The 12969-nt window shown below is 39.8% G+C and overlaps 1 protein-coding gene across 1 annotated transcript in view; it reads left to right on the plus strand.

The window, feature by feature from the left end:
• The window catches only part of LOC124284024 (leucine-rich repeat and coiled-coil domain-containing protein 1-like), a 119997-nt gene that overhangs the window by 72853 nt on the left and 34175 nt on the right, over positions 1 to 12969 (plus strand). Inside the window, 1 exon segment of the mRNA XM_046720065.1 lies at positions 2400 to 2516. Coding sequence (XP_046576021.1) covers positions 2400 to 2516 — 117 coding nt within the window.

Here is a 12969-nt window from a genome sequence, read left to right on the forward strand (position 1 = left end):
TGTTGTTGGTTTGGTGTTTAACACTGCTGTGAAGCTCATTTCTGGTGTCCCCCGCCGTGATGTTGCTGGAATATTGCTAAAAGCGGCATAAAACCAAACTCAGTCAGACAGTTTAACACTGCACTCGGCAATATTCTACCTATATAGTGGCAGTCTGTAAATAATCAATTCTGGTCCAGACAATCCAATGATCAACATCATGAACAATGCAACTGGGATACGATGACATGTCAACCAAGTCACCGAGCCTGACCACCCGATCCCGTTAGTCGCCTCTGATGACAAGCGTTGGTTGCTGAAGATCAATTCTTACCCAGATCTTCACGGGTCCTATGTAGCTGGTTGTGGGAATATGGTACGTGGAAGATAACCAACAGCCTCCATGTGCTCTCTCAAGTGGAGTTGATTCTTGTTGGTATTACTGCATGACACAACAATTATTATGCCATTTAGGCTCTTGGTAATCATCAGTTGTGTCTGAGAATGTTTGACTTAAATGACATATAATTAAGTGGTTAGTTTGATAATCACTGAACATTTGGAAAACACAATCAACTTCCGATCACTTGTGAAATGATGTTTGCAAATTGATTGAATTGGATTTGATTATCATTATAATTTGAAATAAACACATGTACAGAAATGGATTGTTTCATTATTATGCCATTAGTTAAAAAATGTAATTATTTTACCCCACCTTTAAGTTGTTTTAGCTCAACTGGCAGAAAGTCACGTGAGATGTTGTGGCGTCTGTCAATAGTGTTATTTTTTTCAAGCATCTCACAAACTACTAGTCTTCTGCAGCATCACTATTGCTGAATATTCCCATCGAAAATGCCTATAAAACATAATCACAGGCGTTGAATCAGATTCTAAACATGGCTTCCACGGTGGCCATTTGGAAATGTCGTTATGTAACCTGGTGCAGCAAATATGAAAATCTCGAAACGATCCTATCCCTGTCCTAACTTGAGCTACCGATCCTAGCTAGGATAGTGAGCTCTTCAGTAGGTGAGATAGAAAAACCTTCATTAAGTTGGAGATTCCCTGAATATTACCCATGATTCATTGCAAGAAACACACACACACACACACACACACACACACACACACACACACACACACACACACACACACACACACACACATATATATATAGACACCTACAATTTTGTATACAAGATAAATGGAATGACTAGAAATCAAAGTAAAAAGCTTGAAAGTGGTGAAATTCAGCTTTTCATGGACTTAGTAGATCTAGAAGAAAATGTCATAGGTGTAATTAAAATGTGTATCTTGTATCCAGAAAAATAGAGTGAACTCGTACTCAGATAGATATAAAATATTTAATGAGATTTTATAATGTCTATTTGTTCAAATTTATATATACTTCCAGAAAAAAAGTATTGTTATATGTTTTGAAATATATTTCACATTTTTAACATTTTATGATAGTTAATGAAGCTTGAAATTTATGTATTCAACAATGAGATAAAATTTTTACCTCTCAGTTTGAAAGTCTGGCAAAAAAAGCAAGAGGATATGTGCCAAAAATATGTTCATTTTATTTGTTTTTTTATAAGAATCATGACTTGAATTCCAATTACGCGTCATGTCACAGAGTGAAAATTCACCTAGGAAATAAACAGGAGTTACTTCCCTTATCAAGTTGGCCTGGACCTTGACATTTCTAGGCTATGTGACAGAATGAACTGATAAATTGATAACATTAACTCTTCTTACCTCATAAAAACATGTTCTGTTGTAAATTCAAATGTAATTTTATTTTGTTTGACAACGTTGAAATTGGTGAACAAACAAGTACCACACCATGTTAATTTCCTCTAAGATAGACTTAGGACAAGTGAGAACCTATCCTAGTATTTGTGTAAGGTTAGGATACCTTTCCAGAGATAGGACAACTATCCTAGACACAAGGATCAAATTTAGGATATCCTGGGGCTAGGATCCTTTCGAGAATAGGAGCCAGGTCAGTGACCCAGTGCTCAGTATCAACAGGATGAAGACTGACTGACTGACTGAGTTTGGTTTTACGCCGCTTTTAGCAATATTCCAGCAACATCACGGCGGGGGACACCAGAAATGGGCTTCACACATTGTGCCCATGTGGGGATTCGAACCCGGGTCTTCGGCGTGATGAGCCAACGCTTTAACCATTAGGCTACCCCACCGCCCCACAGGATGAAGATCAAACTTTAAGTTGGGTTATTGAGGATGATGCTTAGAAGATCATGTCAGAACAATTAATGAAAACTTAAAACACGCATTTCAATCTATTCAAGTTAATTTGGAAACAAATACCACTATTAAATACTTGATTCCCTTGAGAGAGTAAATGTAACCAAATCTTAACCTACTAAATCTTTTTTCCATTCCAGACAAGAGCTGAAGCACCGCTACAGCCTGGGAAGCCCAGAGCTCCAGCAGCAGGTTCAGAAGGAGGCAGAACGTCTGGCAGCCCAGCAGCAGCACGACCTGACCCATCAGAAACACAAGTAAGTCAATACATCATTCTTCCAAGATGGCTTCAAGTTGGTTTCTAATTCAGTTAAGTGTACTTCAACCTACACCTTTGAGAATAACAGAAATATTTATTCAGGAAACAGAGCAGTAACATAAGTAGGAAATGAATAAATGGGCAAATAAAGATAAGTGTTGCATTTTTCAATTTCATTTTTGATATGGCCTTCAACCCCACTTCATCTGTAAAGGGATACGTAATGAAATGCTTGATTTGTCTAAGTATTCCACAGAGAGAAACACCAGAAGACTGAATGTCTAGAGCAGGCTTGTAAATCCATACCATACGTTGTCATGTTACCTTCCAACTTCTAAATGCCCATCAAGATCTAGAGCCGGATTGCCGGACATTGATAAAAACCCAGGACATTGATAAAAACTCACGAATCAGCTAAAACAAGTTCATCTAAAGTGTTATGTCAAACTCTGTTTGTCATTTTCTTGAAATGTTATTGCAACCCACATATTTTTCTTGTTGAAATTATTATTAATGTTGATAAGTCAAGAAGGACAAGGTCAATATTTATGTTACAATCTATGAATTCTGTTTATTTTAAACATTGCTGTAGGTTGTCAGGTTCAAAAGGTTTACTTACCTGAAAGAACACTGTTTAAAAAATTGAGAATTAACAAACAAATAGTATATGGTGGCGTGAAAATTGAAGGAGAATGTGATTATATTTTACTTCAGTAACAAAGAAGAGTGAGTGAGTGAGTGAGGTTGTACACTGCTTTTTGCAATACTCCACCAATCCTATTAAGGGGGAGGGGGAAGGGGAACTCCATAGATAGGCTTTACCCATTGTAACCATATGGGAAATGGAACCCGGTTCTTTGACATAGTGAGCAAACACTTTACCCTCTAGGCTACTGCCAACCATATGGGGAATGGAACCCGGTTCTTAGACATTGTGAGCAAACACTTTACCCTCTAGGCTACTGCCAACCATATGGGGAATGGAACCCGGTTCTTAGACATTGTGAGCAAACACTTTACCCTCTAGGCTACTGCCAACCATATGGGGAATGGAACCCTGTTCTTAGACATTGTGAGCAAACACTTTCTTAGACATTGTGAGCAAACACTTTACCCTCTAGGCTACTGCCCAACCTAGACATTGTGAGCAAACACATTTTACTTTACCTTCTAGGCTATATGGGGAATGGAACCCGGTTCTTAGACATTGTGAGCAAACACTTTTACTACCTCTAGGCTACTGCAAACACTTTACCCCTCTAACTGCCAAACTATATGGGGAATGGAACCTAGTTCCAACCATATGGGGAATGGAACCCGGTTCTTAGACATTGTGAGCAAACACTTTACCCTCTAGGCTACTGTCAACCATATGGGGAATGGAACCCGGTTCTTAGACATTGTGAGCAAACACTTTACCCACTAGGCTACCGCACCACCCCAACAAAGAAGAGGGATTATGACAGCAATTACCAACACTTAACATTTATGTGTGCACACACAGAAGTATTCCACAAATCTTCCTAAACACCTGTGAACATCCGGGTTAGAATGGGTCTTCAGCAACCAATGCTTGTCGCAAGAGACAACTAATGGGATCGGGTGGTCAGGCTCGCTGACTTGGTTGACACAATCATGTCATCATGTCCCTATTGCGAAGATCAATGCTCATGCTGTTGATCACTGGAATGTCTGGTCCAGACTCAATTATTGACTGACTATTTTCTGAGACAGGTTGTGATCTGTGTACTTGGAGAAGGAGAGCTAAAAAGAAAAAAAGAAATTATGAGTCATAAAGAAATTATGCTTACATGACACTGCCTTGGGAAAACTCATGTAAAAATTCCTGTGTTACCAATACTTTCACATACAAAATACACAAATTCCTATGCTTATTTCGTACTATTAAGTTGGACACTCGTGCTCTTGCGATAATCTTTATTTATTTGTGTGAGGATATTTGCCCCTGGATCAGTGAAAGGAATTAAGAAAATATTGTGAAATATTATTCAACAAAAGCTGTGAGTCGTCATGACTATTGATATTCACCTTTGCCCAAGCTCACAGCTGCTGGAATCTCATTCTGTATTGAGCAAATGAACATTGCACTGAAGATTTCTTATCTGAAAGTACCTGAAACCATCTCATAAAGTTACAAAATGGACCTCAGCTGTCTGTTTCAAGTTTCAGAAAAATAATATAAAGAGAGATTTATCAATAATCCCAATGTACAGTGGTGTTGAGTTGACAGTTATTGTCTTGTTGAAAGGCCTTGGTGGATATTCACAGTTACTTGTATTACTTTTGTTGAATCATTGAAATCTCAGCTAGTTTTAAAATGTCATGATGACCTCTGGGGCATGGCTTGTTCAGCAATTTTGCAATTCACTGTGCAGAGTCACCTCCCTTTGTAATGCCAGGAACTGATGATGTTTGTCCCAATCCAGGTTCTCCTCAATAATATTTTGAGGTTGCCAACGCTGTGCCATCAGGTTTTACAAGAGGGGTAAACAACTGAGACCTGCATTGCTTTCCTCTGACATTTAACTGACATATTGAGATAAAACTCGAATATTGTTGGGTGGACTTAAACCCAACTCACTTACTTTTATTTTGTCTCCCTTTGAGCTAGCATTGGCTGTTGGCACTCTGGGTTTAAATAGATCTCAAGACCTGTGTTTCACTCCCTGTTGGGTTAATTAGGTCTCCCTGTTGCCGCTCTGGGTTAAAATAGGTATCCAAGACCCATGGTTCACTCCCTGTTGCCGCTCTGGGTTAAAATAGGTCTCCATCACCCATGCTTGTCTCCCTGTTGCCGCTCTGGGTTAAAATAGGTCTCCATCACCCATGCTTGTCTCCCTGTTGCCGCTCTGGGTTAAAATAGGTCTCCATCACCCATGCTTGTCTCCCTGTTGCCGCTCTGGGTTAAAATAGGTATCCAAGACCCATGGTTCACTCCCTGTTGCCGCTCTGGGTTAAAATGGGTCTCTGTCACCCTTCTTGTTGCCCTGCTTGTCTCCATATTGCCGCTCTATGTTAAAATAGGTCTCGTTCACCCATGCTTGTCTCCCTGTTGCCGCTCTGGGTTAAAATAGGTCTCCATCACCCATGCTTGTCTCCCTGTTGGCACCTGGGTTAAAATAGGTCTCCATCACCCATGCTTGTCTCCCTGTTGGCACCTGGGTTAAAATAGGTCTCCATCACCCATGCTTGTCTCCCTGTTGGCACCGGGTTAAAATAGGTCTCCATCACCCTTCTTGTCTCCCTGTTGGCACCTGGGTTAAAATAGGTCTCCAAGACCCATGCTTCACTCCCTGTTGGCACTCTGGGTTAAAATAGGTCTCCATCACTCTGTTCTTGTCTCCCTAAAATAGGTCTCCATCACCCTTCTTGTCTCCCTGTTGGCACCTGGGTTAAAATAGGTCTCCAAGACCCATGCTTCACTCCCTGTTGGCACTATTGGTTAAAATAGGTCTCCATCACCCTTCTTGTCTCCCTGTTGGCACCTTGGTTAAAATAGGTCTCCAAGACCCGTGCTTCACTCCCTGTTGGCACTCTTGGTTAAAATAGGTCTCCATCACCCTTCTTGTCTCCCTGTTGGCACCTGGGTTAAAATAGGTCTCCAAGACCCATGCTTCACTCCCTGTTGGCACTCTGGGTTAAAATAGGTCTCCATCACCTTCTTGTCTCCCTGTTGGCACCTGGGTTAAAATAGGTCTCCAAGACCCATGCTTGTCTCCCTGTTGGCACTCTGGGTTAAAATAGGTCTCCATCACCCTTCTTGTCTCCCTGTTGGCACCTGGGTTAAAATAGGTCTCCAAGACCCATGCTTCACTCCCTGTTGGCACTCTAGGTTAAAATAGGTCTCCATCACCCTTCTTGTCTCCCTGTTGTCACCCCTTTTCTTCTTTATTTTTAAGCTAAACTCACTTGTATGATATATGAGTGTGGTTTTGGTAGATGGTGCTTCTGATTTTCAGTGTTGATAAAAATACTGTTTTAGTATGGACAAGATTTCGATTTTTGTATTGATAAGATTCAGTTTTCGATTTGTATACATTGATAGAATTTCTGCTCTTGTTCACACATGTTCAAGTAGCTGACCTTTCAGAAATAGATGCAGGTTGACCTTGGTGATTGCTCCTTCTGGCTACATGAAAAACTCGTCAGGTCTGACTGCAGTTGAGCCAGTGCTGGGGCATGTTCTTGACATTAAACGTCACCCACGGGGCAGTCTGGCTTAAAATAGGTCCCCAGTACCCATTCAACTTACTGCACAGAGATTAGTCTCTCTTCTCAAGATTAATTTGTAACAGGTTTAAAGACCAAATTCATCCTTCATTGTACGGAGGCGGTCTCTCTTGTCAAGTTTAATCATCTTTGGTCTGTCAGTGCCATGCAGGTAGCAGCTGCGAGGGTTCCACCAAAATAGTAAACATCTGTAACCTGTGTTCCTGAAGGCTTTCCTCTCCCACTAAGCGGTCTTTCAAACCCCCAATGACATCAGCTGTTGTTGCAGGGCTTTCTAATATTCATACAGTCAACTTAGGTGTCTATTTCCATCACCTTTCTTCCCTCGGGTCTTTAAATCCTGAGCTGAACATTCAGTCTTGTTTTGCAAGGTATTATTTTGCACTGAGGTTCTGTATATTTCATACGCATGTGACTGAAATACTGTTGAAAGCAGGAGAAGATAATGCTGTTCATCAGTTGTTATCCTACAGTCACTTTAAGCTATAGTGTCAGAGGTTTTGCTTCCTCACAGAAACCTTGTAAGAGGTACTTCTTTCAAGCGTGACATGCATGCAGGTGTTTACAACCGAAAGCCGTGCTAGGAGCTTTATGTTCCAGTTGTAAGACCTGGGGCCCGTTCCACAAAGCGATTGTAGCGCTACGACTGTCGTAAGTCTGTGTTAAAGTATGGGAGTTAAGATCACCTTAGCGCTACGATCGCTTTGTGGAACGGGCCCTGCTTTATTGGATGTCATGAATACATTATTGTTTCATATCATGAATTCTGCATTGTTTCATATCATTTAATTCTGCATTGTTTATAATCATGAATCTTATTGTTCCATATCATTAATATTATGGTGTTTCATGTCATGATTTCTGCATTGTTTCATATCATGAATTCTATTTGTTCTATATCATGAACATTATGGTGTTTAATAATAATAATGATAATAATGTGGGTATTTATATAGCGCTACATCCAGGTACTAATACCCGCTACATGGGACTACAATACTATAGGAGAAAAGTAAAATAGGTAAAACTATTTACAGAGAGACAATTGAACATAGAAAGTCTAGTAATAGGCAAGATGAAAAAAGTGGGGTTTTAGAGACGATTTAAATGTGTCCAAAGATTCAGCATTCTTGATGTGGGCAAGTTGTTCCAGAGACTGGCGGCTGCGTGTTGGAATGATCTTTTCCCATAGGATGAGAGTCGAACTTTAGGAATGACAAGTAGCTGGTGATTCTGGGATCGTAATGGTCGGGTTGGAATGTACTGACACAGAAGACTGGAGAGGTATTCAGAGCTTTGAAAGTGATACATAGAATCTTGAAGTTAATCCAGAATTTGACAGGCAACCAGTGTAGAGACATCAGTGTGATGTTTCTTGAACTTGAGGCAGACAATGTGAGCTGCTGAGCTCTGTAATTTTTAAGTTTCTGAAGTTGAGTTGAACTGATGCCAAAGTGCAGACTGTTGCAATAGTCGAGTCGAGAGAGTATAATGGATCGAACCAAAGAATGAGCACATTCTGTTGTGATGAGATTTCTAATGGAGCTGATGGTTCGCAGATAATAGTGACAGTTCTTATAAACATGGTTGACTTGCGATTCCAAAGACAAACTTGCATCAAGATATACTCCAAGATCCTTAGTGACAGGGGAAGGTGGAATGTGAGATGTTGAAATCTTCACATTGCAGATGGAGGTTTTCTGTAGCTGTTTGGAATTTCCAAGGACGAGCAACTCCGTTTTGTCATCATTCAGTTGGAGTTTCCTTGTGTTCATCCAGGTCTTTATATCGGAAACGCAACTGTCTATGATCTATAGATCAGTGACTGGAGATTGCAGATGTTTCACATAATGAATTCTGTGTTGCTTCACTGGATGGTATCCCACTGTTTTCATAGTCCTTTCGATAATCCTTGCATCTGGATCGTCCATAAGTTAAACATTTAAAGATTCCTCCTCAGTTTTGGTTTAAAATGTAATCCTAAGTTCAGGGAAAGTTAGCTATCACTTCAGCACTGTTGAGCAGCCTTATTTCTTTTTGTGGTATCCGGTTTCAGGATCTCCTTGACAGACAACTAGTCAATTTTATGTGTTCATCAAATAAATAAATACAATTTTCATAAAGACTTGGTAACAAACTGGTCGTTAAGTTTATGTTTTGGTTTATCTGGTTCAAAGTTATCGGAGGGCGTTGGTAAACCAGTATTCTCAGGCATCACAATTTGCTGTGTAGAGTTGTGTCCCCTTGGCATGCCAGAAACCGATGATTTAGGGTTTGTATTTCTGTTCACAAGATATGTATTCAATGATTTCATCAAGCGTTTCTCCTCAGGCTTTCCTCCCACAGACCTGTGAAGGTCCGGGTTAGAATATTGATCTTCAGCAACCCATGCTTGTTATAAGAGGCGACTAACAGGATTGGGTGGTCAGGCTGGCTGACGGTTGAACATGTCATCGTATCCCATTGCGTAGATCGATGCTCATGCTGTTGATCACTGGATTGACTGGTCCAGACTTGATTATTTACAGACCACCGCCATATAGCTGGAATTCTGCTGAGTGTGGCGTTGAACAACCACCAACCAACCTCCCACATCAACCTGACCCATGCCTTCATAGAAGTGAAAAAGCGCTCAGAATGGTCTTACTCCCCAGCATTCATTCACCCATTCTTCATACAATTTGTGTTCATTTACATTTTGTAACAAGTCATTATCCAGGTTTTTGAGACATAAAAATGGTCATACCTTCTCATACAGTTCCATCATCATCTTGAAATTATGTTTGAAAAAACACCATTATTCTTGGAAAATGAATCATGAGATTTGTCAAAGAGATTTACCGCATGTGGTTAATTCATGATACACCATGATCTATTTTCTCCATGGTAATTCATAATATACCATGGTCTCTTTTACCCATGGTTGACGATGGAAAATGAATGATGAGATTTGTCAAAGGGATTCCAATCCAATTGTTAGTTTGCTCACCAGGACATCTATACTGAAAACCTTTTTGCCAATGACCTACTTGATCTTCTACCTGAACACCCCAACTTCCAACCAGAATCTAAACCTCAAAACCCCCTAATAAAAACCCCTCAAAATCCCTACCTCCTTGCCAAACTCCCAAATCAATAACAAACAGCAGATCCTTACACCGCAAACAGATCGATGTGCTAAAAACACAACTCTCATGAAACCTGTTGAGCAGAAGCACTTGAAGAAGTCCCAAGCAGTTACCTAACAGCATTAAATAATTGGGTGTCAGAAGTCTCAAATTGCAAAAATTCAAGTACTTCAGATTGGCTTTATCAGACTCGTACAATTTCCAAGTCACATGTCAAGTTTTAATCATGATAAGGATGTCGGCTGGCATCCTAAAATCCAATCACTTCTGTGAAGAAATGTCTTGTTAAATGTCAGCCTTATTAGCAGTGATTTGGTCATATGATTGACTGCCTCTTCTTAAAGTGGCTTTGTTTGCTGCATCCTACAGTGATGGGAGTCTTTTTCAGCAAGTGGAGAGATTCTTAGGAATTGCTAATAAACTTTTTAGTAATGGTCATGGAAATGAATTACTTGATGGTTTCTTGGCTCTGGTAATGGTGATGAAAGTGATGTGTCATGTCACTTCTGGATATAAGATGGTAGTTGATGGGAAGACATGACTGACTTGGAAGACATTGTTTTATTTTTTGCTCACCTGACTGAAAGTCAAGTCACCTTGTCCCACATCTGCTAGTGACAGATTCATCAGTAAACATCTCCGCACTTAGAAACCACTGGACCAATTAGGATAGAGCTTCACATGCTTGTTCCTACCTGTCATGGGGATTATCCAAAAGAATTGAACTGAATTTCCAACATAGCCACCATGTTTTGTTGATAAATTGTATTTTCAAAATACTTTAGTGTAATTTTTTCGCAACTCTTGTTTAATGTCTGTCCTTTGTTCAAATCCGAGTTTTTTATTACATGTCAAGGTAACCTGTGAAGATCTGGGTTAGAATCGGTCTTCAGGAGCCCATGCTTGTCATAAGAGGCTTGTCATCTTATCCCAATTGGGTAGATCAATGCTCATGGTGTTGATCACTGGATTGTATGGTTTGGACTTGATTATTTACAAACTGCCTTCATATAGCTGGAATATTGCTGAGTGTGGTGTTAAACAACAAATAAACAAACAGATGCTCATGATGTCAGTCACTGGATTGTCCGGTCCAGACAGTCAGACGCCATATACCTTGAATATTACCGAGCGTGGCATTAAACAACAAACTAACATAACATATGAAGGTGAGCTACAATACTTTTGAATTATTTTCATGTCCAAATTCTGCAGGAAGAAATCAATCAAGGTGCCAGGCTGTCCCACTGTCTCAAAACATCTTCCATCTTCGTGACATTGTTTGTGTAACTGATGTAAAGATGTTGTAAAGCAGCATCACCCACTAGCCGACGAGATGTAGTACCCTCGTTATCATGACACTTGCTTCATTGGCAGTCATAGAATTCACATCCATGATCATTACAAGAAGTTGAGCATACTCCATCATATATTAAACTGTCATTGGTGAATGTTTACTCTAACATGTTTATTACACTTCTTTGTGTATCATCCACAATTCTACTCATGGGGATTTCGGTTAAAATTGTTTTCGCAACCTAGTATGCTGGTTTTGTCATAGAGGCGACCACATGGATAGGTGGTCAGGCTTGGTGAATGGGTTGATGAACATACCCTAGATCATTCATCATAGAATTGTGAGTTAAATTTTACACCATTTTTTAGCAATATTCCAGCAATATCAAGGCAGGAGACACCAGAAATGGGCTTCACACGTTGCGCCCATGTGGGGAATCGAACCCGAGTCTTCGGCTTGATGAAAGGTGCTTTAATCACTAGACAACCCCTCCGCCCCCACAGTACAGTTGCTGTATTGATGAGGTGTTTGTTCCTTTTGTATTCTGTTTGTGTCCCACTTGTATTATACTTGTATTCTTCTGATACTGTACTTGTATTCGACTTGTTTGTCATACAATCTGGGTCATATCTCTTTTAAATTGTCGAAATACGTAAGTACCACCTCCATGGCGTAGTGGTAGGAGAGCTTAAGGTCACAAGTTCGAAACCCGACCATGTCATACCATAAGACGTTAAAATATGGTACTTGTTGGTCCCTGCCTGGTGCTCGACATTAATGGGTACAGCAAGGACTGGTTGGCTCGGAGTCAGTATAATGTGTCTGAGTGGGGTATTCATGCTTAACTGCGGCATGGTATCTCGGTGAGCTAGCACTATAAAACCAGCTTAAGTCTGGGCTAGTACAAGCAGCCACACGTACACATGCATGCACGTCGTATTATGAGCGAAATACGACGTTAAACCCCATTTCAACTCACCTCACCTCACCTTACCTCACCATCTCACCACACCTCACAATACAAAAGTGGTTACAGTATTGATGAGCTGTTTCTTTTCTGAATAAATAAATTACAAGTGATTACGTTGCATTTGATTGGCTAACAATATGCATGTATGTTTGTGTTTATGTTTCCATAAACCTAAAAAAAACATTGTCCACACCCACAAGTTGACAACTTGTGAGAAGTGTTCGGTAGTCCTTGTGTCTAGCCTGTAACATGCACAGCCTCCAGTACAAATAAAATCGATGAATTAAAACTTCCACTAATTTGTTTTTAGTTTTTTTGTTATGTCATGCATTTAATCATTAAAATATACATTACAAGATGTCATATGTCACACAACAAGAGTTAAATGTATTTCTTCACCGCGAAAACAAAGGTTTAAATGACTCCCAAAAACATTTACTGTGAGTCTTATTGACCCCATTTTTTCAAAGTCTATGTGAAACCCTAATTCTACTTGTATTCCAATTGTATTCCATGTGTATTTTGCTTGTATTTCACTACTATTCACCTGGAACCCCACTCATATGGACTTACTTGTGCCCTACATGTGCCATACTTGTGTGTATTCCATTTGTATCCCTCTTTATATTTAACATACTTTCTTTGTTTATTCCACTTATATTCCAGTCTGCTTCTGTTCCACATATATATTAGTATCTTAACATTAAACGTTTATTCCATTTTTAATCATCTTGAATCCTTCTTATTATTTAATTGTAAACTACTTACATTCCACTTGTATTTTTCTTGTATTCCCCTTGTATCA

This window comes from Haliotis rubra, unplaced genomic scaffold (assembly GCF_003918875.1).
Source record: "Haliotis rubra isolate DU_JTF1 unplaced genomic scaffold, ASM391887v1 Scf11, whole genome shotgun sequence".
Lineage (NCBI taxonomy): Eukaryota > Metazoa > Mollusca > Gastropoda > Lepetellida > Haliotidae > Haliotis > Haliotis rubra.